Source organism: Ahaetulla prasina, chromosome 18 (assembly GCF_028640845.1).
Source record: "Ahaetulla prasina isolate Xishuangbanna chromosome 18, ASM2864084v1, whole genome shotgun sequence".
Classification (NCBI taxonomy): Eukaryota; Metazoa; Chordata; class Lepidosauria; order Squamata; family Colubridae; genus Ahaetulla; species Ahaetulla prasina.
In genome coordinates, this window is record NC_080556.1 from 4202664 (window position 1) to 4227336 (window position 24673).

The window sequence follows — 24673 nt, forward strand, 5'->3', positions numbered from 1 at the left end:
AAGTGTACAGCCAGCGATGCCACTCTAAGCCTTTCGAACATCTATGAATCGTCGAGCTTCAATCGAGTGGCCTCCGAAACGAGAGCGGGACGTTCCCTCGCGCGACGTCATCCCCCCGCGCCGGATGTGAAGCGCAGGCCAGACGCCCAACTTCCGGCCGCTCCATCCTCCGGCGAGTGGGTCGCATTTAAAGCAGCGGTGGCGGTGCCAGGGCCGTGAGGGAAGGTGAGGTCGATGTCCGGCTGGGCCCTGCTCCGCTTCTCGCAGCATTCAAGCCCGGCGAAGCGGCTCGGAGAGCCGGCAGCGGGGCGGAAGGGAGCCCGGCGGGCCGGGAGGCGGCTTCTGAGGAGAGTGGCCTACCTCGGAGGGCTGGTGTTTTTGGCGGGCTGCTATGGAGAAATGTTTTTCGAGGTGTGGCGGGGCGGGGGAGGGCAGTTTCTGTGAAGAATTGTACCGTCTTCAAATTTCAGGGTTTTCCCCCTCGCTTATTATAACACTTTTAAGCATAATTTGTTTATTTAGAATTATTTAGAAAGCATGATGACGGCCTATTGTGGTACTACTTAAATTTATAATTATTTATTCGACATTTTTTAGCTAAAAAACAAAAACAAATATGGGTTATTTTCCTTCAGTGGTTCCTCTCACTCTTTTATGGTTAAAAAAAAATATGGATATCCATGAGGAGAATTCAGGTTGAGAAACAACCTTTAAAAACTCTGGGTGACTTTGGCCTTATTTGGGGGGGGGGGTGTTCTCTCAGCCCGGCCTTCCTCATAAGGTTGTTGTGGGGGAACCAAAAAGAGCAAGTCTTTCATAGGCTGCCTTGACTTACGACCACAATTGAGCCCGAATTTCCTGTTGCTAAGGGAGACCGTCGTTAAAGGGAGTTTCGGCCCCTTTTTTATGAGCATTCGGATACCTGGCAGAAATTTTGGAACGAATCTGAAATAAGCCTTTTAATACTTGTCACCTTTAAGGAACGTGTGTGTTTTGCTGTGTTATTTTCTATTTGAATCATTCATTTGAATCATTCAAATGAATCATTTCATAGGGCCGTAATAGCTCAGGCTGTTAGAAGCCTGTTATCAGAACACAGCAGCCTGCAATTACTGCAGGTTCAAGTCCCACCAGGCCCGAGGTTGACTCAGCCTTCCATCCTTTATAAGGTAGGTAATATGAGGACCCAGATTGTTGGGGGGGGCAATAAGTTGACTTTGTAAATATACAAATAGAATGAGACTATTGCCTTATACACTGTAAGCCGACCTGAGTCTTCGGAGAAGGGCGGGATATAAATGTAAATTAAAAAAAAAAATTTGAGGGAGAGGTAGTCCTCGACTTACAACCACAATTGGGCCCAACATTTGGGTTGCTAAGCGAGGCGTTGGTTTGCCCCATTTCACTTTACCTGTCTTGTCACAATCGTTAAGCGCATCACTGCAGTTGTTTAAGTGAGCAACACAGTTATGAAGTGAACCAAAGGCTTCCCCATTGACTTTGTTTGTAAGAAGGTCGCAAAAGGGGAATCATGTGACCTTGGGACCATGCAACCGTCATAAATAGGAGCCACTTGCCAAGAGCCCAGATTTTGATCACGTGGCCACGGGGACACTGCAAGGGTCGTAAGTCACTTTTTTCAGTGTCCTAACTTCAGACTGTCACTAAACGAAAGGTTGTAAGTCACAGGCTGCCTGTACATCTAATATATAAATAAGTATTAAAAATATTTATGTATATAATATATAAATAAAAACACAGCCCCAAATAACTTGCAGGAGAAACTTCTTGTTGCCCAACACATTTCAATGGATTGAAATCCCCCCTCCATTGGGCAATAGACTGACCCATAACAATGAACAACCCTAAAGAAATCCATAGATGCATTGCTTAGAAGAAATCAGCTGATAAATTGTGGCTTAGTTTTAGATTTAGGATTTTCTAGAAGCTAAGGAAACACTTTCCTCACTGTGGGTGTCGATCCCAGCGACTTTTAATGCCATTCACTGCATGGTTGTGTTCTCTCCTAGTGCCTTTTGTAACACAAATGGGTGATGAAAAGGAATCGTGGAAGGTGAAAACATTAGATGAAATTCTTCAGGAGAAGAAACGCCGGAAGGAGCAGGAAGAAAAAGCAGATACCAAGCGCCTCAAAAATGTGAGTTTGGGAATTTGTATCTGGAACAAAATCCTGTCTGCGAATTCTTTTTGATAATAACGGGATGCAGCTCTTTTGAAAAAAAATTGCATATTGTGTGTGTGTTCTTTTCAGTCGTATGATAATTCTCAGCCCTTTTCACTCTCTCTGTTTTAAGTTGATGAGGGCACTTTCCCGAAAGCCAAAATGAATCTTTTCTTCCTAACTCACCCTAGTCTGATGATCGGGACTCAAAGCGGGATTCCCTTGAAGAGGGAGAGTTAAGAGATCACCGTATGGAGATTACTATTAGAAATTCACCTTACAGGAGAGAAGATTCAATGGACGACAGGTGAGAAAGCTGCTATGACTTACGAGCACAATTGAGCACAAACTTTCTGTTGCTCAGTGAAACGAACGTTAAGTCCGTTTCGCCCTATTTCACAACTTTCCTTAACCACCATTGTCAAGTGAATTACTGCAGTTGTTTTAAGTTAGTAGCATGGTTGTTAAGTGAATCCAGAGTATCTTGCCCCCCCCCCAAAAAATGAAATCCCTCCAAGGGTGAGCTAGCATATTTGAGAAGAGAAGCCACAAATGGTTGGATCTCTATGGGAGCAACATGAACTGTTGCACTGCTGTTATAATCTACTGAAATTGCTGCTATAGAGATTGACAGTTTATGGAAAGAAGAACTTCATGGAGGGTTGTTAGCGGGTTTTTTTGGCATAGCTAATGAAATGGCCTTGCTTTCTCTGCTGGTTTTGAAGCAATTTAGATTTTGAAGCAACTTTTGGGAGCATTTGGGGTTGAACGGCAGCGTAAGAATAAGTTTTAAGTCATATATAAAGCACCAGTGAGAATCATGACTCTCATTATTTGCAGCCTTAGAGGGGAAAAAAGTGGATTGGGAAGAGGAAAGGCAAAATAACTTGTCACTTAGAATCACTTAGGTGAGATGGCTGTTGTAGCTTTCTCCGATCTCATGGTTTGTTTTTTTCATTTCTCAAATGATGTGCTCTATAGGGGAGAGGAAGACGATTCCCTGGCTATCAAACCGCCCCAGCAAATGTCACGCAAGGAGAAAGCCCACCACAGAAAAGACGAGAAGCGGAAAGAAAAAAGACGGCATCGCAGTCACTCGGCAGAAGGTTCCGTTCTTCTCATTTGGGGATTCCTTTTGTTTGCTTTTGATAAAAAACGCTCTAGGGCAGTGGTTCCCAACCTTTTCTTGTTTGAGGCACAACCTTTTCTTGTTTGAGGCACCCTTGGAAAGCCTTTCAAAAGTTCCCGGCACCCTTATAAGGAAATAGATATTTAAAATCTCCGTAGCTCAAAAGTTCCCGGCACCCTCAAAAGATCTCACGGCACCCCTTAGTGCCGCGGCACACTGGTTGGGAACCACTGCTCTAGGGTCACAAGCCTAAGGGCCACAACTACAAAGTTGGGAAGTAGTGAAGGTTCTGAGGCCAGCAGATCCGTCTAGGAAATCACTTCTTTGTGGCACTGCCTATCCAGGCAAGGTTTTTAAGCCAGTGGAAGCTTAGACGTATGAAAGTAGGTTCACCGAGAGCATTTAGTCCAACTCCATGCAGAATACATGAGCTTCTCACGTGGGAATCATAATATGAGCCGTGGTGTTGCATTGGTCAGAGTGCAGTATTGCAGGCTGACTTTGGCCACTGTGAGGAAGTTTGATCCTGACCAGTTCAAGGTTGACTCCTCAGCCTTCCATTCAACTGAGGTCAGTAAAATGAGGACCCAGGGGGCAAGAGGCTGACTTTGTAAAGAGCTTGGAGTGTGCTGCAAAGCACTGTGGAGCAGTATATAAGTCTCATTGCTATTGCTAGTCTCTGCTTCAGCACCCTGTCTTCAAACAATGACCACTTTAAGTTGCATTTCCCCAGCATTTGAGAGAGAAAAATCAGATCCATATCCACATATAAAAGGGTAAAAACAGCCTCTGGATTTTGGGAAGCAGTTGGGATTAACCTGGCTTGTTTTTACTTTCTGAGATATACTGCTTTGATATGTGGAAGTTCTAGCCTTTCTTTCTGTAGATAAGTTCATAGGCAGTCTTTTAGGTGAACCATCCAGACCAAACCAAACACTTTCTCCCTCCTCCCCATTATTATATGTATGTGTATATATATATTTCAAATAATAAAAATAGACGATGGAAATAAGTACAAGCAAGTACAAGTAGTGAAATGCAGGCAGATAAGCAACAAATCTGAAATACAAAACTAATTCAGCATAATACATTATTAGAAGCTTATAATATTTTATAAGCTATCTCGTACTCATTTTCTTATCAAAATCTCTCTATCCCTGGCAAACATTAAGCTAATAATGGTTAAGTTAGTTCAGATCATGAATAAGATAAAAAAAAAAGACCCACACATAAAATCAATACTGGACGCAACACATCAGAATTAAGATTACGCATTCTCACACCCAAGTTTTGGTTGGGGACTGATTCCTGATAGGCTCGGACCGCAAATCCCATCGTTCCCACTACAGCCATAGAGTCTGCTGGCTAGAACAGTTGCAGGAAGTGCCTGAGCCAAGGCTAAAACCAACCAGCCCTCCTCCTTTTTTTTTTTTCTTCTTCTGTTCTTTTGCTCTAGTAAGTTTCCGAATGCCGTTTGCGAAGGAGGGGTAACCGACTCCTCCTTTTCCTTTGTATCTTTATCACTAGGGAAACATGCTAGGGTGAAAGAGAAAGAACGCGAGCATGAACGTAGGAAAAGGCACCGCGAAGAGCAGGATAAGGCCCGTCGCGAATGGGAGAGGCAAAAAAGGAGAGAATTGGCTAGGGAACACTCGCGGAGAGAGAGGTAATTTTTTTTTTACCAGGCCCAAATGCAACATTTCTTCCTTAGATATCTTCCTTGAGCAGTTTCATCTGGATACTTGGTTATATTCCTTACGTTTTTGGTTTTTTTTCCATTTGCTGAGAGCGAATTGACACAATCCTGTAAACAATGTCATTTACTTATTTGTATTTAATTTATGTAATTCGTACCCCACCTTTATAATTTTTTTTTTTTACAAATAACTCAAAGGCAGCAAAAACATGTCCAACACAACTTCCTCCTATTTCTGCCCTCTGATGTGGGTTGGGCCAAGAGAGAGCGATTGGCTCAAAATCACCCAGCCTTCTTTCATGGCTAAGACGGGACTAGAACCCACACAATCTCCTGATTGTGAAAGCCCAGCTGGCTTTCATAGCTAAGGCAGGACTTGGACACACCGTCTCCTGTTTTCCATCCTGGTGCCTTAACCACTAGACCAAACTGGCTCATTGTCACTTTGTGATATAAACCAGCATTTCAGTATCGGCAATAGAGAGAAATTATAGATTTGCTCCAGTTTTTGTGAAGATATAGGCCTTTTGCCTACGAAGTTCAAATTCCTGGAGATTTTGCTTATTACATCTTTTAACCACAATTAGCTTACTTGGAATGGCCGTGGGTGCTTGGAAAGTATGTGGACCAGCTGATAAATTTTAAAAGTTGCAGGGATCAGAATTAGGGTGGGAGGTGTCGGAAAACTACAGTTTCTTGTAGACGTCTAAACTAAAGGTGTTTTGGTTTGATTAGCATTGATAGTACATTTTGGTTTTGAAATGGGAGCATATTAATAAGCTCTAGTAAAAAATATCCCTAAATAAGAGAATGGTACAATTTTATGTTTGTGGCATTCTACCAGTTATGCTTTGTTCCCAAGTAGACTTGTGTGTCTACTTGGTGTGATTGGACACACAATTCCTTGTGTGTCCAATCACGCTTGGCCAAAAAAAAAAGTTCTATTCTCTGCTGAGCATCTGATCATATTAAATCTGAGCAATTAAATATTGAGGTTGTATCTGCATTTGAGGTTACAGGCAGCCCTTTTGTTAACTGCCTGAGGCTTACGTACCTATAGTTGAAATACAAATAATATATAAATAAACCCAGGAACCAATTTAGTTTAGTTTAGTTTTTCTATTGCGTTTGCCCTTCCTGAAGATTTAGTAATTGTGTAAAACTTAGAAGAAGCAATGTCTAATTCTAATTATTTCCTTAAAAGTATCTAAATCACAATCCTTAAATATAAGCGCTATAGAAACAGGATTGCAAATACATTTTGGATTGCTTAACTAGATTTTGGAAGCCGGCCCGCATCAGTCTGGAAAATAACTTAGAATCAGTTGCAGCTGCGGCTGACTGTTGGGGGCGAGTCATTGGCCCCAATGGAAAGGGTGCGCAACTTGGGCGTTCTCCTGGATGGACGGCTGTCTTTTGAAGATCATTTGACGGCCGTCTCCAGGAGAGCTTTTTATCAGGTTCGCCTGGTTCGCTGGTTGCGCCCCTTCCTAGACCGAGATGCCCTATGCACGGTCACTCATGCGCTCGTGACATCTCGCTTGGATTACTGCAATGCTCTCTACATGGGGCTCCCCTTGAAGAGCATCCGGAGGCTCCAGTTAGTTCAGAATGCAGCTGTGCGGGTGATAGAGGGAGCCCCTCGTGACTCCCATGTGACACCACTCCTGCGCAGGCTGCACTGGCTACCTGTGGCCTTTCAGGTGCGCTTCAAGGTTTTGGTTACTATCTTTAAAGCGCTCCATGGCATAGGGCCGGGTTACTTACGGGACCGTCTACTGCCACCGATTGCCTCCCACCGACCCGTACGCTCTCACAGAGAGGGACTCCTTAGGGTGCCGTCCGCCAGGCAGTGCTGACTGGCGACACCCAGGGGAAGGGCCTTCTCTGTGGGGGCTCCCACCCTCTGGAATGAACTTCCTGCAGGACACCACCAACTTCCTGACCTTCGAACCTTTCGCCGCGAGCTTAAGACACATCTATTTATCTGCGCAGGACTGGCCTAGAATTTTAATTTTTTTAATTTAACTTTTAAATGGGGTTTTTAATTATAATTTTAAATCTGGCCTAATTCAATAAGTTTTCTTAAATATTGTTTTTATCGTGTATTTATTCTTGTGTTTTTATCAGGCTGTAAACCGCCCTGAGTCCTTCGGGAGATAGGGCGGTATAAAAATTTGATTAAATAAATAAATAAATAAAATAAATTAAATAACTTCTTCACTACTAAAGAAAACAGTAATCTGGCAGTTTTCTTAAATAATAATTTTAGATTTCTCTTTTTAAAATAAAGCATTAATACTGAATTATCAGTCACAGGCCAGTTGCTTTAAATTACATAACAAAGTGAGTTGATCAACGAGTTTTTGATTGGCAGCCTGAATATATCAGCTGTTGTGTGGTTTTTTTTTAAAAAAAACCACTTTATTTATAAGGTCAACTTTATTTTCTACCTGAATGAATTGTCTGCTTGAATGAACAGACAGGTCCATATTTCTTTCTTGCTTTCTTTTTTTTTACATATATTTATGTAAATGGTAGATGGTAATAGCCTCTTAATGAATCCCTTTAAAATTGATATACCGTATATACTCGAATATAAGCCGATCCGAGTATAAGCCGAGGTCCCCAATTTTACCCCAAAAACTGGGGTAAACTGGGGACTCGAGTATAAGCCGAGGGTGGGAAATGAGGCACCTACCGGTCGGCGAAACCCTCCCTCCCTCGGCCGAGAAGGCTGGCGGCTCCCCCGCCCCGCCCTCTCACTGCACCGGCAGGGCTTCCCCGCGCTAAAGCAAAAGCCCGCCAAGTTCGCCCCCGGCGGTATAATGTGAAAAACGAAAAAAACCTCGAGTATAAGCCGTATATACTCGAGTATAAGCCGAGGGGACGTTTTTCAGCACAAAAAACGTGCTGAAAAACTCGGCTTATACTCGAGTATATACGGTATGCTCTTTCCTGGTGCCTGGCAGTCTCCCTTCTATCTCTATCCCTCTATCTTGCAAAGCATCCATGGCCTGCTCTTGAATTGCCATAGGCCGGGGGGGGGGGGGATGGGAAACCAACAAAACTGGACAGCAGCCAAAGACAGATGCACATTCCATGCTTATCTCTCTCAAGGCTGTATCCCAGGGTGACCTACAGCAGCCGGAGGGGAGTGACCTCTACAACCCTCGAAATTGTTCCATTGACGAATGTGATTGATGACACATCTGGGGGGGCAGGGGAGGGAAACAGGGTCATAATTGGAGCTTAAATTACGTAGGATCACAGCTGGCTTCACTTGGGAACATGCTGTCATGAAGCTCCTAATAAATAACCGGATTTCTTTTGAAGCTTGGCTCGAGACTCATCCGTTGCAACCCTGACACTAAATAATATGTTATTATTAAGCTAAGTCTGAGTGCCTGAGCATAATATTATTTTAAAAATTTGAGCCTGAAGAGCTCAAAACTCTAGAGCTGTGAGATTTTCGTCTCGAGTAGTGTCAGTCCTTCCTGCCATCGTTAGTCTCTCATTCTTTCAACAATCAAAGGCAAAATGATTGCATTGGCCTGGCTCAAATTCTGATGTGAACTATGCTTTTCCTATTGCAGAATGTTAGTGTTTCACTTCTGTTTATGTGAACCCTTCTGGGTAGGAAAACCAATAAACAAGGCTCCTTCTCCTGAAAGAGAGAATGAAGCTCACCTTGAGCGTAATTCAGTCGCACGCTGGACTAATAAAATCAATACATGCAAACTCCCTAGAGACCGCTTGGAGCAACTGGAACGAAAACGGGAACGGGAAAGGAAATTAAGGGAACAGCAGAAGGAGCAGCGAGAGTTGAAAGAACGGGAGAGGCGAGCGGAAGAAAGGAGGAAAGAACGGGAAGCCAGACGGGAGAGTAAGTAGTCCAGGGAGCAAAATGCTGGACGGGCTGGGTGCAAGCATTGAGTAACATGGGGAACGAGCGTATGGTACTCCTTGCATAGGAGTTATAGGCAAGTACCAATAAAGGAGAAGAATTTGTAGCTTACTATAGGATTGAAATGAGAGGTCCTTGATGCTCTCGGAATTTTGTGGTTTTTTTTCCTTGCAGAGGTTTCATTACCCAACTAGGTAACAACATCAGTGCTAGTGACGATGTTACTAGTGTTCTGACCTATTAACAAGCAGGAGGCAGAGTCTTGGTCCCGGCAGGACCTCTTTTATTTACACGACTGTGAATTCCGTTCATTCACAGTCAGCAAGGCCTGTCCAAACAGTTTTTCAAAGGAATATTTCTCAACACACCTTATCTCGTTTGGCAAGCTGCCGTGTAACTTGTTTCCAACCGCAGTACAAGGCAAAACTTGGCACAGAGTCTCTCAGATTCATGGAACCAACGAATTGTTTCCAGCAAAAGCCCACTCCCCGTTTGCCCCTCTTTTATGTCTTATGGGAGGGGCAAATCACCTCCTAAGTGTGGCTTTACTCCCGAGTCGACCCTGCTTTCTGAGTTGTTCTTGTCTTCTGGCAGCTCTGCGCATGCACACACTGGGAACGGCCTCCAGCTGTTCCTCTGCCTCACAGCTGTCTAACTCCCTCTCTGCCTCCGATGCAGAGCCCTCATCCCAGCTTTCCCGAGTCCCCAGGAGTGGACCAAGTGCCTCCCCAACCTCCTCACTGTCCGACTCTGCTGCCAGCTCCACTGGCCGTTGGCGGGCCACAACAACTGGCTTGCAGCACTGGTGCAGTGTTGCTACTACCGGTAGCACTAATGATGTTACCTAGTTTGGGTAATTAAATGTCCGCAAGAAAACAACCAAGCCTCAGAGAGCACCAAGGACCCGTTATAGCCAAGTTGAAGTTGAAATGAGACTCAGAAGTTAAAGCCAGCCTGGAAGGGGAAACTTGCTGGTTAACAGAATTTCATTTTTAATGTGGGCCAGTATGCTCACAGTAAAAAAAAAAAAAATGACAATAAAGGTTATCTTTAACCTTTATTAAAGGTTAAAGGGCCGTGGTGGCTCAGGCTGTAAGATAGCCTGTTATTAAAACACAGCTGCCTGCAATTACTGCAGGTTCTAGTCCCACCAGGCCCAAGGTTGACTCAGCCTTCCATCCTTTATAAGGTAGGTAAAATGAGGACCCAGATTGTTGGGGGGGGGCAATAAATTGACTTTGTAAATATACAAATAGAATGAGACTATTGCCTTACACACTGTAAACCGCCCTGAGTCCTCGGAGAAGGGCGGGATATAAATGTAAATTTTAAAAAAAAATCTTATCCAAGTGGGCTAGACAGCCCAGCTAGATTCCGAACATCTGGGCGGGGCTCATCTTCAGGTGATGTAGCTTGGTCTGGGTACAGTCAGGTGCCTGGCCAGAGTGGGTCTCATCTTGGGAGAATTGTAAAGATTTGAATTTATCACCCTGGGGAAAAATGACAACAAAAGTGTCCCTTGTCTCTGTTAGTCTCAGGGCATCATAGGACAATGAGGGAAGACTACGGAGAGAAGGTCAGAATATGGAGCAGAAGTCCCCTGCGACAACAGAGAGAAAAACTTGAACCGTCCGAAATCAGGAAGCCAGGTAGCTTTTAAATTCATCAACCGAACTTGTGGGTATCTCGATTGAAACCACCAAGATGGGAATGGCTCAAAAGCACATTGCAGGTTTTATTAACCATCAAACTTTTATTTTAAATCATGCGATTTAAATATCGCCCTGCCTGCAGGGTGACTGAAAACACCGTTCCATATTATCCCACTAAAGGTTTGGTTTTTTTTCCCTGCGACACAAAGGAAGAGGATAATTGTATCCTATTTTTGTATTACTTGAAAACAAGGGAAAAGTTACGATATCGCATAATACAAAACGTCCTTCTGCCGCACGTCCTTTGAAAAAAAAAAATCATGGCTGCCAACCTAGAAAAGGTTCTTGGGAGAGAATGAAATGGGCAGCGGAAATTGGAAGTGAAATCTTAAATTTCCCAGATTTGCTTTCGCCTGGAAAGTTTTAAAAGGGCATCGTGTCAATTTATAGTTATATATTTCTGTAGAACTGAAGGAACAGGTTCTACGTTATAACTTTAGTTAACAGACCACCAAAGAAAATAAAATGACGGTGGTCTGTGTAAACATATAAGGTAATTTTTTTTTTCAAATGGTCCAAAATAATTTAAACGTTTTCATGAGGGAAGCAATGCTGTTCTATTTTGTTGACAATTATCTAATGAACATCAGGCGGGGCCTTCTTTCCAGATGGAGACGCGGAGACGAAGGTTACTTCCCTCAAACTGATATCTACCAGATGTGCACGTTTAAAATTGTCGGCAGTGGTCTTGATGGCTGAGAATTTTATCTACACTGAGAGCCTATGCACCAAAGACAAATTCCTTGTGTGTCCAATTACACTTGGCCAATAAAAGAATTCTATGTCTGGGGATTAAGAAAGGGGATTTTAAAACAGTCAAATCGTAATCAATGTAGAATGAAGTTCTTTGTCGCCTGAGGTCGCCCTCTTTTTTTTGTCCTCCCCCTGCAGTGAGAGAGGAGAAACCGGAAGGAAAAGACCCCCTGTCCGATCTCCAGGATATCAGTGACAGTGAACGAAAAACCAGCTCGGCTGAGACATCATCAGGTACCTTTTGTGCGAGTGCTGATTCAGCACGGTAGCTATATTTGGGCCCACTGGAGATTGCCGATTTTTTTCCCCCTCCTTTCTTCCCCAGGGGAATCAGGATCGGCTTCAGAAGAAGAGGAGGAGGAAGAGGAGGAGGAGGAAGAAGAATCCAGCAGCGAAGAGTCTGAAGAGGAAGAAGAGGAAGAGGAGGAGGAAGAAGAAGAGACAGGAAGCAATTCGGAGGAAGTCTCCGAACAGTCAGCCGGTTAGTCGTAGAAAACAACCTTCTTTTCAGCGTGCTGTATTACAGTAATCCTCACGTAACGGCCCTCATTGGGACTGGCATTTCCATCGCTAAGCAAAACGGTCATCAATGAAGCATCAGGTGGACTGCATCGCTTAGCAACAGCAGTTCCGGCAGTCCCAGTTGGGGTTGTTACGCAAGGACCGAATTTTGATCTTAGGTCAGGGAACACCACGATAGTTGTAAGAGCGAGGAATAGTCCACAAGGCCATTTCCCAGCACTGCTGTAACTCCGGTCACTAACAAAACAAATGATTATGTATCCTGGTCTCTGTCTGCCGCTGCTCGGCAGGACCTAAATATAGATTTATGATGCCAATGATATTGCTCACTTTTTTGACTTCTTGGGGTCAAGCAACAATCCAGTCTCCTCTTGCAGTTCTAGAATGCAACACCCAGATGTTTTTTTTTATTATTATTTGAATTTATATCCCGCCCTTCTCCGAAGACTCAGGGCGGCATACATTGTGTTAAGCAATAGTCTTCATCCATTTGTACGTTATGTACAAAGTCAACTTTTATTGCCCCCAACAATCTGGGTCCTCATTTTATCTACCTTATAAAGGATGGAAGGCTGAGTCAACCTTCGGCCTGGTGGGATTTGAACGTGCAGTAACTGCAAGCAGCTGTGTTAATAACAGACTACTTAGTCTGTTGAGCCACCAACATCTCTGTGTGTGTGTTTCAGTTTAGCTGTTCCAGATTTTTTTTTTTTAAACCACCACAGTGCTGTGGATCTGAATTCTCTGTTCTCCCCTTTTGGCACGGAGTGCAAAACGGCTGTTTTACTTGCTCCTGAAGTAGATCTTTCATCTGTCTTTGCAGAAGAGGTGAGCGAAGACGAAATGACCGAAGAAGAGGAGCGAGAAAACGGAGACCATCTTCCACTTGGTAAGGAATCAGATGGAGGCGTTGATGTCCTATTCTCTTCTACAGGCCTTCTACCCTGTTTCCCCGAAAATGAGACCCAACCAGAAAATAAGCCCTAGCATGATTGTTTTCAGGATGCTCGTAATATAAGCCCTACCCCCTAAATAAGCCCCAGTTAAGATTGTCAGCAGACGGAGGTGTTTAGTACCGTATTTCCCCCAAAATAAGACCTAACCGGAAAATAAGCCATAATGTGTCTTTTGGAGCAAAGATTAATACAAGACCCAGTCTTATTTTGGGGGGAACATGGTAGGATAGGTCAGAAACTCAATTATTTTCCCTGGGCTGATTCACTTTCATTCGGCAAAGGCACACTTGTTTTTCAGGACTTAACCCTGCTTAACATTATAGCAATAGCCCTTCGACTTATATACCGCTTCACAGTGCCTTTACAGCCCTCTCTAAGCGGTTTACAGAGTCAGCCTCTTGCCCCCCCCCCCCCCCAACAATCTGGCTCCTCATTTTACCGAACTTGGAAGGACGGAAGGCTGAGTCAAGCTTGAGCCGGTCAGGATCGAACTCCTGCCAGTCAGCAGAGTTAGCCTGCAATCCTGCATTCTTACCACTGTGCTACCATGGCCTCATGTAGTAGTTACAAATGGGTGTGTGTGTGTACCTTAATGCTAGCCTCGCTTAAATTTTGAGTCTGTATTACTGCTTGGCCTGCCTAGCCGTGTTTCCCCAAAACCCAGATGGCACAGTTAAAGGGAAAGGAAAACACAGTTCCCTCTTTCCAGATGGCACAGTTACAGGAAAACCTTTGAGGATGCCCAGATGGCACATTTACAGGAAAGGGGGAGCTTATCCAAATTGCATTACGCTCCCTACATGCTCGGGGGGTCTCAAAACTTCTTGAACGTTTGAGGAACACAAGCACCACGCTTATGGGTGAGCTTCCGCTGATTCTGTCAAACTTCACGCTTTGTTACTAGGTAGAGTAGCCCAGGCTCAACAATCAGTTCCCCCCCTTTCTGTGACATCAGAACTGCCAACCAATGTCCGCAGGGGATGGTCCTGCAACAGCAACCCAACCCAACCAATCCCGCTGCAGTTAGAGAGCCTTCCCTAAATAACTTTTTTTTGCTTATTAAAAGCCACAAGCCATGGATGGCTTTGAAAAGTAGGTTCCGGAAGATACACCTTCGGAATTACGTGAAAGGCATTTAGAAGCCCTTTTTTTATCTCTGAAATACCAACTATAGCAACAAGGGCCATTTTTGGATGGGAGGCAAAGCTGCCCCAATTGGTGAGCGGCTTCCCGAATTTTGATTCTACCATTTAAAGTTACAGAGTCGAGATTTGACCAGGATTCTGTGGGAAGCGAAGTTGAGGAAGATGACATCGTTGAAGGAAGCCCGCAGTCCAATGCCATGACGGAAGGCGAATATCTTCCCGATTCCCCGATCTCCTCGCCTGTAGAACTGAAACGGGAGCTACCCAAATATCTCCCAGCCCTTCAGGTAAGACGGACCTCATACAGATAGCCCTCCACTTAACAACAGTTCATTTAGGGACCATTCAAAGTTACAACAAGGGGACGCTCGGTGGCTAAGATGCTGAGCTTGTCGATTGAAAGGTTGGCAGTTCAGCGGTTCGAATCCCTAGTGCTGCCACGTAACAGGGTGAGCTCCCGTGATTTGTCCCAGCTTCTGCCAACCTAGCAGTTCAAAAGCATGTAAAAAATGCAAGTAGAAAAAAATAGGGACCGCCTTTGGTGGGAAGGGAAGAGCGTTCCATGTGTCTTTGGCGTTGCGTCATGCCGGCCACATGACCATGGAGGCGTCTTTGGACAGCGCTGGCTCTTCGGCTTTGAAACGGAGATGAGCACCGCCCCCTAGAGTCGGGAACGGCTAGCACATACGTGTGAGGGGAACCTTTACCTATTACTTTAAAGTTACAATGGCACTGATACTAGGTACTTACGAGCCTTTTCCACACTGACGTAGCATCCCCACAGTTGTCACTTGGAAACAGAATTCAGACACTTGGCAACAACTGACTCGTAGTTACGACGGTTGCAGCGTCCTGGGGTCACGTGATCCCCTTTGGTGACCTTCCGACAAGCAAAATCAATGGGGAAAGTTAGATTCACTTAACAGCCGGGTTACTAACTTAACAAGTGTGGAGATTCACTTAACGACTGTGGCAAGGACTGTTGTAAAATGAGGCAAAGCTCACTTAACTGTCTCACTTAGCAACAGAAATGTTGGGGGTCCATAGCGGTCATAAATCGAGGACTACCTGTGCATTCAACACAGGGTACATTTGTCCCCCTTTTGGGCTGAGCTGACCTATATAAGAGGCAGCTCTTCCTAATCCGGGAAATAGCAAACTTTTTCATCTTTTTAATTTCTTAAAACCTACCTATAATCCATTGTTACACCCCTAGAGCTCCTCAGAGGGAATAAAAAAGGCACCCAAATAAAATAACCATTTAAATAAGGAGTTTAGCTTCCCTTGCTTCCTAACTACAAATCTTCAAAGCGAGATAAAAAAATTCAAAATGATTTTAAAAAACCGGGAACGTTTGCTTCCTTCCTTCCTTCCTTCTTGCACAGGGCTGCCGCAGCGTGGAAGAATTCCAGTGTTTGAACCGGATCGAAGAAGGGACTTACGGCGTGGTGTACAGAGCAAAAGACAAAAAAACAGGTAGGATTTTTTTTCGGGGAGGGGGCGAATTATGGCAGGTATTAAACCTGACCACAATGCAGGGCAGTTTGGGGGACATTCTCTAATTCTGGACTTCCACTTTAAAGAAACATTGGTCGAATGTACCAACATCCCCAGCAGCTTCCGAGGCCAATTACTCTGTCAGTCCAGCCTACCTCGCCAGGTTATTGTGAAGAAAAGGACGAAGGCGTGCTCTGTACGTCCACTTGAGCTTCTGAACAAATGACAGGATAAATATGTCATCCCAAGGACCCAATTTTGCCCTTTTCTCAAGTCCTTTCCTTGACCGCCCTGTTTTCCAAAACCTCGTGATCAAATCATTGTAAATTTTAATTGAAATGTAATCACTGTCATTCATTTTTGGAGCCCCAATATTTTAAAAAAATTCTTTCATCAGCTATGCTGGGGTTCAGAAATTAAGACATCTCTGAACCCAAATCTCTTTGCAAATCGGTTTCCTGGACAAATTCTTAATTTTTTTAAAAAAATACTTTTGCGTGGTTTTGAAATAGAATTAGAATTTATTTGATTTGAAATACTCCACACCCCGTTTAATGCACTAATGGGAAGCTGCCTGCAGTCAAATTATGCTCCTCTCTTATTTATTTATTTATTTATTTATTTCAGATGAAATTGTGGCCTTGAAGCGATTAAAAATGGAGAAGGAAAAAGAAGGTTTTCCTATTACCTCCTTAAGAGAGATCAACACCATCCTCAAAGCTCAGCACCCGAATATTGTCACTGTTAGGGTAAGCGCATTTGGGGGGATTCTTTTATTTTTCCTAAAAAAAATAAAAATAAAACATGCCATGCACAACAGTAATCCTCGACTTACGACCACAATTGAGCCCCACATTCCTCTTGCTAAGCGAGACATTCGTTAAGTGGGATTTGCCCCACTGTATGATTTTTCTTGCCACAGTTGTTAAGTGAATCACTGAAGTTGTTAAGTTTGTTAACACCGTTGTTATGTGAATGTGGCTTCCCCATTTAAGTCTCGTGATTTCACCCTGCTGGAGTTGACCCCTGAATTTTTTAATCCCTTGCTAAAAGATTCAAATAGGCAAGCATTTCCCTTGACAAATATATTTATGTTATTTATTACAGGGGTCTCCAACCTTGGTCCCTTTAAGACTTGTGGACTTCAACTCCCAGAGTCCCTCAGCCAGCTTTGCTGAGGGACTCTGGGAGTTGAAGTCCACAAGTCTTAAAGGGACCAAGGTTGGAGACCCCTGATTTATTAAATTTATATACTGTCCATCTCACTGATAACAGCGGTTCTGTTTTTTGTTTTTGTAACCGCTATGAAGGAACGAGAGCTAGCAAGTAGACAGGATGGGGGGAGGGATTCATCGCTATAATCCTTTTTTTCTTCGGGATCTAGGAGATCGTCGTGGGTAGCAACATGGACAAGATCTACATAGTGATGAACTACGTCGAGCACGACCTCAAAAGTTTGATGGAAACCATGAAACAGCCTTTTCTGCCAGGTGAGGTCCCCATAAACCCCTTTTCTTGGGTGGGAGAGAGACTTCTAAAGCTGTGGTTTTCCCTTCCTTTCTTTACACCTCCAATTCTTATATTCCAGGGGAAGTGAAAACTTTGATGATTCAATTGCTACGAGGGGTCAAACACCTCCACGACAACTGGATTCTGCACCGGGATTTGAAAACTTCTAACCTGCTCTTGAGCCACGCTGGGATCTTAAAAGTAAAAAGCCCTTTTTGGTTTGCCTTCCCACGTGCCCTGCGAGGGTCTCGTCCTCATGCGAGCCCACCACTTCGCTTAAAATAGCCATAAGGAATATAAAAGCTATAAGGAACAGCGAAGATTTGTCTCTTCCCTTTTCTACATCCAATTTTTTTAAAATTAATTTTACTACAACAACACAAACATATATAACACAAACACACAATACGTGTTTTCTTTTTACATGTCAGTTTCGTCCCACCTACTTTCTGCTTTATGTATTCCCCCTTTCCCCCCCTCTTTTCTTGTTGTTGTTGTTGTTAGTTGCGAAGTCGTGTCTTGGGACCCCATGGACAACGTTCCTCCAGGCCTTCTTGTCCTCTACCATCCTCTGGAGTCCATTTAAGCTCACGCCGACTGCTTCAGGGACTCCATCCAGCCACCTCGTTCTCTGCCGTCCCATTCTTTTTCTTTGTCCCTCAATTGTTGCCAGCCATTCGGCTCTTCTCCCCTTCTTCTTTTTCCCTCAATCATTGCCAGCCATTCGGCTCTTCTCCAGGGAGTCCTTCCTTCTCATTAGGTGGCCAAAGGATTTGAGTTTCACCTTCAGGATCTGGCCTTCTAAAGAGCAGACTTTTCTTATCTTTTATCTTTATTGTCCCTTTATATCTATCTTTAGTCATTTACAATATTTTATACATTTGTCACCTTCTCCATCATTTATTCATATTTACTTTTCCTATTCTCTAATTGTCTCTGCTAATTTCTAATGAGAGCTGTGGAGGGACCCCAGTCAGTCAATCAAGCATTTTTAGTGGTTACTACATGTTTTTCCAACAAGTCCTTCTATTCTCCTCTCTTTTTTAGGTTGGAGATTTTGGATTGGCCCGAGAATATGGTTCTCCCTTAAAGCCCTACACCCCGGTTGTCGTGACGTTGTGGTACCGAGCACCCGAGCTCTTACTCGGAGCCAAGGTTTGTGATATGGGGGGGAGTTGCTGGCTAAGGTTTTTAAGCGGCAGCTCCTTTTTTCATGCTTCGTTTCCCTTAGATCAGTATCCTGGATTCCAGTCACGAGACACTTTTTCTGGAGGCTGTCGTAACTTTGAACCATGTTAAAAGAATGGTCATAAGTTGAGGTTGCCCTCTCCCCTCCTTGGAAGAGCTTTATAGCTCCCGCTGCCTTAAGAAAGTTATTCTTAAAGATCCATCTCATCCTTTTTTTTGAACTATTACCATCTGGCAGCCGGTACAGGACAATCAAAAGAAGGACAGTGGTCGTAGGTCTGAAAAACGGTCATAAGACACTTTTCAGTGCTGTTGTAACTTTGAACGGTCACTAAGTGAAATGTTGTAAGTCGGGGACTACCTGTGCTTGTGGGGCCAATCAGAGATACACAAAATCATTTCTTGTTTCCGCTACTTCCACCTCTAAACTGGGCTGATCCAATCTTAAGGAAAGTAACCCCAAATATTTGACATGCTGCTGGATGGGACCCACTCAGCGGATTTCCCATTTTTTTTTTTCTTTTTTCCAGGAATATTCCACAGCCATTGACATGTGGTCTGTGGGTTGCATCTTCGGAGAGCTGTTAACCCAGAAACCGCTTTTCCCAGGGAAATCCGAAATCGATCAAATTAACAAAGTTTTTAAAGTAAGTCAATCGCAGTACTTGCTCTCTGCCTTGACTTAAAAGCCTGTTGCAGTGCTGTCTGACTGAAGCCAAGATAATTGTCACTTAAGTTAACATTCACACCTTATCCATCAATCAAGCTTGCCATTTGTCAGTTGTCAGTTTTATGATGGGAACAGAGGGGTCTGAAAGTTTGATCACAACACTGTCAGATATGAAAGGGTGTGCCGCCTTTGCGGTTTTAGCCAGGTTGCATAACTTAGATAACAAACACAAAGATGTTGAGACTAGAAAAAGTGCAGAGAAGAGCAACCAGGATGATTAGGGGACTGGAGGCTAAAACATATGAAGAACGGTTGCAGGAACTGAGTATGTCTAGTCTAGTGAAGGGAAGGACCAGGGGAGACATGATAGCTGTCTTCCAATACTTGAGGGGCTGCCACAGAGAGGAGGGGGTCAAGCTACTTTCCAAAGCATCTGAAAGGCCAGACAAAGAATAATGGAAACTGATCAAGGAGAGATTCAACCTACAATAAGGAGAAATTTTCTGACAGTGAAAACAATCAACCAATGGAACAGAAGTTGCCTTCAGAAGTTGTGGGAGCTTCATCGCTGGAGGCTTTCAAGAAGAGACTAGACTGTCATCTGTCAGAAATGGGTGTAGGGTCTCTTGCTTGGGCAGGGGATTGGACTAGATGACCTACAAGGTCCCTTCCAAATCTGTTAATCTTTTAAAATGAAGACTCAATCATCTAAGTCAGACGCATCTAAGAAGGTTAAATTAAAAGTTTAAGGTTTACATTTGCAATAAATTTTTTGGGAGAAACCCCTGCAGTTGGTATGGCAAGAGTTAGTACATTCTAACAACTCCCTGTCTACCTAACTTAAATTTTTCATTTTGACTGAATAAGTTACTTGGATGAGCAACGAAACCTCTCAGTTTCATAAACTTCGGTGCAGTTCCCAGGATTTAAACTTTTTAGATGATTTGGTAAGAAATATAACCGTGACATGGACTGGATTTGCCTGCAGGGTTGGTGGCAAAGGCAGACAGATTTATTCAGTAAATCTGGTGTAAAATTGGCCATCGAGAAGGGAGATAGGATTCATTCACTCTTCCTATTGTAATTATGGCTGCCTTTTTGGAATTGACTGACCGGGATTTTGTCAATGCCAATGGTGTTCAAGTTCAAGTTGTTTTATTATAATTTATCAAAAATCGTTTTCAAAAGGCAACCATTCTCAACCTAGCTTCCTTAATCTTTTGCTTTCTTCTTTTAAAGGACTTGGGAACTCCGAGTGAAAAAATCTGGCCAAATTATAACGAGCTGCCGGCGGTCAAAAAAATGACCTTCACAGAGTACCCATACAACAATCTCCGCAAACGGTTCGGTGCCCTCCTCTCGGATCAAGGATTCGATCTCATGAATAAGTGAGTCGGGGCGCTCCTTTTGAAAAAGCAAGCAATTACCGTATTTTTCGGTGTATAAGAAACACTCCCCACCCCCCAAAAAAGTGGGTGGAAATGTCTGTGCGTCTTATGCAGTGAATGTTGCCGAAGCCACGTCCACCCACCAGCCCCCAACCTTCGGCCTCTGCCTCCTTGCAGCAAACAGCCAATAGCCTGGTCAGCTTCAGCACAACCTGATTTAGCACGAGCAGCTGATTGGCGGTTGGAACTGCCTCCCAGAATACCACCTATCAGCTGTTCCAGGCTGCGGGGATCGCCACTGCCCATCGCCACCATCACAGTCCATTGCTGCTGCCACCTATCGCTGCCTCTGCGCGCCCCATTTTTCGGCCTCCGTGTGTCGCATTTTCGGCCTCCACACGTCCCATTTTCGCCCCATTCCAGGCGGCGGTTATTGCCCCTCCCCCCCCCCGCCGTCTGGAATGGGATGCTCAGAGGGCGAAAACGGGACACGCAGAGGCCGAAAATGGGGTGCGCGTAGGCGGCAGCGACGATGGGCCACCCCAGGGTATTGTGGGAAATCACAAGTCTATGTCAGGCTTTCCCAGCGGGGGGCAGCATTTGACTGGTCTTGGTTGAGCCTGGCCTGAAAGTTAGGATGAGAAATTGAAAAATTTTGCTGGAGAAGGCTGGGGGGAAAAACCAGCATCCTTGCTCTGAAAAATAACACACCTCAATTAAAATCTTTATTTTTTTATTTTTTTAACCCCTTGTTTAGAACCAATATAATTTTATAAAGTAGGTTCAGAGCCTAGCTGGGAAGATTAATCATGTCTTCTAATATCTATTCAGTATCCATTGAAATAACCGTGGGGTAAATGCATGCATCGGACTTCGTTTCTCCAGCATAGGAAATTACGTCCTGCGAATAATTGCAGATAGTCCTTGACTTACAACCGTTTGTTTAGTGACCGTTCGAAGTTACGACGACACTAAAAAAGCGACTTAAGAAAAGTTTCCGCATTTCAGACCACTGCAGCATCCTGGTGGTCACGTGATTGAAATTCAGACGCTTGGCAACTGTTTCGTACTTACGACGGTCGCAATGTCCCGGGGTCATGTGATCCGCTTTTGAAACCTTCTGACGAGCAAAGTCAATGGGGAAGCCGGATTCACTTAACAACCGTGTGACATTTAACGACTGCAGTGATTCACTTAACAAATGTGGCAGGAAAAGTCGTGAAATTTATTATTATTCAAATTTATTATTATTCAAACAAATGGGGCAGAGCTCACTTCACAAAGGTCTCGGTTAGAAAGAGAAAGCTTGGTCCTAAGTTGAGGACTACCTGTGCGGGTTGTCCTTGACTTATGACCGTTCAATTAACAAAGTTAAACGGGCCTTGGAGAAAGTAATGTGTGGATCCCCTTTTGCATATTGTGTGTTTCTGCTTTTCCAGATTCTTGACCTACTACCCTGGGAGAAGGATCACTGCCGAAGACGGCTTAAAGCACGAATATTTCCGCGAGACCCCACAACCCATTGACCCCTCCATGTTTCCAACGTGGCCGGCCAAAAGCGAACAACAGCGAGTGAAACGGGGGACAAGCCCACGACCCCCAGAAGGAGGATTGGGATACAGCCAGCTGGTGAGTTCATCCAAGGAGTGCCATCGTAATACAGCCAGATACCTTCCATTAGTAGAGTTCCTATACAGCGAAGGGGTATTTAGCGCCCGCTAACAATGGAACAATAATAGCCAGTTTGGTGTAGTGGGCTAGAAACCAGGAGCCGGGAGTTCTTGTTCCACCCTGGCCACAAAGGCAGCTGGGTGACCTTGGGCCAATCACCAGGAGACGGTGAGTTCTAGTCCTGCCTTAGGCATGAAAGCCAGCTGGGTGACTTGGGGTATTTCAATAGGAGACTGGGAGTTCTAGTCCTGCCTTAGGCATGAAAACTGCCTGGGTGACTTTGGGCTAATCACCAGGAGACTGGGAATTCTAGTCCTGCCTTAGGCCTGAAAGCTGTCTGGGTGACTTGCGGTCAATCACCAGGAGTCTGGGAGTTCTAGTCCTGCCTTAGGCTTGAAAGCTGCCTGGGTGATTTGGGGTCAATCACTAGGAGACTGAGAGTTCTAGTCCTGTCTTAGGGTTAAGGTTAGACTCATATTTATGACGGTTGCAATGTCCTGGGGTCATGTGATCGTCTTTTGTGCCCTCCTGACAAGCCAAGTCAATACAGAAGCCAGATTCCCTTTAACAAACATGTTACTGACTTAACGCTGGTGATTCGCTTAACAACCGTGGCAAGGAAGGTCGTAAAATGGGGCAGAATTTGCTTAACAACAGATTCCCTTAGCCACAGAAATTTTGGCCTCAATCGTAATCGTAAGTCGATGTGGTATTGAAACCCCTGGGGGTATGTGTGTCCTTTTGCCTTCGCAGGGCGACGATGACATAAAAGATACCGGTTTCCATTTGACGACCACGAACCAAGGCGCGTCAGCTGCAGGACCCGGATTCAGCCTGAAGTTTTAAAACGGAGGGGCCGGAAGGCACGAACATTTGAGAGGAACCAGAAGGAGGGGATATCGTGTTCTCTGGCGGAACGGGGAAAAAAATCCCATCAGGCTACGCCGATTACTTTTTTCTGCAGAATATTCTCTGCAGTTGGGACCAGCTTCTGGATCAAAGTATAAAGAAAGTTGGATTCCTTTTTAAGGATTGGAATTGATCCGAATAACCAAGGACCCTTTCGGGGGAGGGAGGCAAAGGAAAAAAACAGCACGACCATCATGAGAACAAAATCCCAGTTAACTTCAAGAACTGCTTTTTCTATTTATGTTTTTTCCCATTCAGATTAGTTTTTTCCCCCCTTGTTTGTACATATGTAGAATAAAAGAGAAAATGATTTTTAATTGTTTACTCGGTACAAATTACCTTGTTTTCTCTGCTCCTTTCAATCTTGAGTATGATTTGTATTTTTAACATTTGGTGCCTTTTCCTCCTAGCTTTCCCAACAGTTCGTGTGTTTGTGGCTCTTCAACCCAGGAAGAAGAAAAGATACGTAGAAAGAAAAATATGGAGAGCTGCATGTCATATTTTATTGCTCTGGGAAAAAAAATTCAGGGAACCTGACAAGGATAACACAACGTCCCCCTTTTTTTTAAAAAAAAAAAAGATAAGTCTTTAGCCTTCTCTTCAGTTCTTAAAAAGAATTGCCCACCGATTGAGTTGGGCTGAGTGACTTGAAAATGTGCTGATATCTTACTTTAATCCAATTTGCAGACATTTTGCATCAGATGCTAAGAAAGAGAGGGAGAGGAGAAAGAAAATACAGATTGTGATAGCGTAGTTTGCCTCTTTGAGATGACTTTAATCTGATTGTTTAGTTTCCAAGCGTTTCATAAGGTAAGTTGACTACTTTCAAAATTCATTGTTTTCAAATGCACCTTCCTGCCTTAGGCTTCCCTCACCATAAACCGTTTCAGGCCCATTGTAGACCAAAGCTGAAGCCCTTGGAAAAACAAATATTGGCTTTTTTTTTTTTTTTAAAGGTTTCCAAAAAAAGATCATGTGTGTATTGAAGAGAATGGATTGAAAGCTGTCTCAATGCAGCAGGATTGATTTGGGCTTTTACTAAGCCCTTTTTTTCTTTGAGGAGGGATAACGGTAGCCTGGAAACAGCCTAAAGTGAACATAAAATGAGTTTCTCCTCCTGCATTATACAACACAGCTGCTTTAGGGCGTGAAACCTCATGAATTTCTAAACTAAAAATGAATAAACATGACATCCTTTAGCGGTGAGTTCTCAAAACTTCCCCTTTGTGCCTTAGTCATATTCTCAAAAGTCTGTTGTTTCATACATATCTGCAGGGAGTCCTCAACTTAACGACCATTTGTTTAGTGACTGAAGGGACTTGCGATCGTTTTTCCACACTTAACGGCTATTGCAGCATCCCCCACAGTGACTGGGTCAAAATTGGGGCACTTGACAGCTGCCATTCATTTATGACAGTTGTGCTGTCCCAGGATCGCGTGATCTCCGTTTGCAAACTTCTCGACAAGCCCAATCAGTGGAGGAAGCCCGATTCACTTAACAGCGGCAATGAGTCACGTAACCAGGGCAAAAAGGTCATAAAACGAATCACAATGCACTTAATAACTGCCTTGCTTAGCCACAGAAATTTGTGGTCGTAAGTCGAGGATTACCTGTACAGTATTTTAGGCTGACTGCTGTATTGAAAATTACTTTCGCCCTCCCCTTTCTTTTGTGCTTCAGGAAAAGACAAACAGAACCTTGCCTAGAGAGTATTTTCTTATCAGATTGGAAAAGTGTTATGAAATGGAACTTAGAAACTCTGGAAAGGTAAGAAAACTGTTCTTGCTCTACATATGCTGGCAGCCTCTGATACACACTTAAGGTTGCTGTTACACTAG

General features: G+C 44.0%; 1 protein-coding gene across 10 annotated transcripts; it reads left to right on the forward strand.

Annotated features, from left to right (window-relative positions):
- The first annotated feature begins 104 nt into the window (after positions 1 to 104).
- On the forward strand, positions 105 to 23151 carry LOC131186990 (cyclin-dependent kinase 11B). 10 transcript variants are annotated; one of them, XM_058161028.1, is made up of 20 exons: positions 105 to 225; positions 2031 to 2158; positions 2374 to 2489; positions 3164 to 3288; positions 4839 to 4977; positions 8757 to 8893; positions 10447 to 10563; positions 11518 to 11613; positions 11705 to 11860; positions 12725 to 12790; positions 14114 to 14289; positions 15388 to 15478; positions 16127 to 16248; positions 16884 to 16989; positions 17088 to 17209; positions 18056 to 18163; positions 18727 to 18843; positions 20106 to 20254; positions 21694 to 21883; positions 22679 to 23151. In XM_058161028.1, the coding sequence occupies exons 2-20, from the start codon at positions 2048 to 2050 to the stop codon at positions 22769 to 22771; spliced, it is 2337 nt and encodes a 778-aa protein (XP_058017011.1). In that variant the 5' UTR covers positions 105 to 225; positions 2031 to 2047; the 3' UTR covers positions 22772 to 23151. The 10 variants fall into 10 exon arrangements, with proteins under 10 accessions (XP_058017011.1, XP_058017016.1, XP_058017017.1 ...); XM_058161033.1 differs by having other exon boundaries at positions 14120 to 14289; XM_058161034.1 differs by having other exon boundaries at positions 2466 to 2489.
- Positions 23152 to 24673: the final 1522 nt, after the last annotated feature.

Coding starts and splice junctions, on each gene's coding strand:
- LOC131186990 (XM_058161028.1), top strand. CDS start 2,048: ATGGGTGATGAAAAGGAATCGTGGAAGGTGAAAACATTAGATGAAATT. Junction 2,490..3,163: donor GAAGATTCAATGGACGACAG/GTGAGAAAGCTG, acceptor TGTGCTCTATAG/GGGAGAGGAAGACGATTCCC. Junction 11,861..12,724: donor AGTCTCCGAACAGTCAGCCG/GTTAGTCGTAGA, acceptor CTGTCTTTGCAG/AAGAGGTGAGCGAAGACGAA.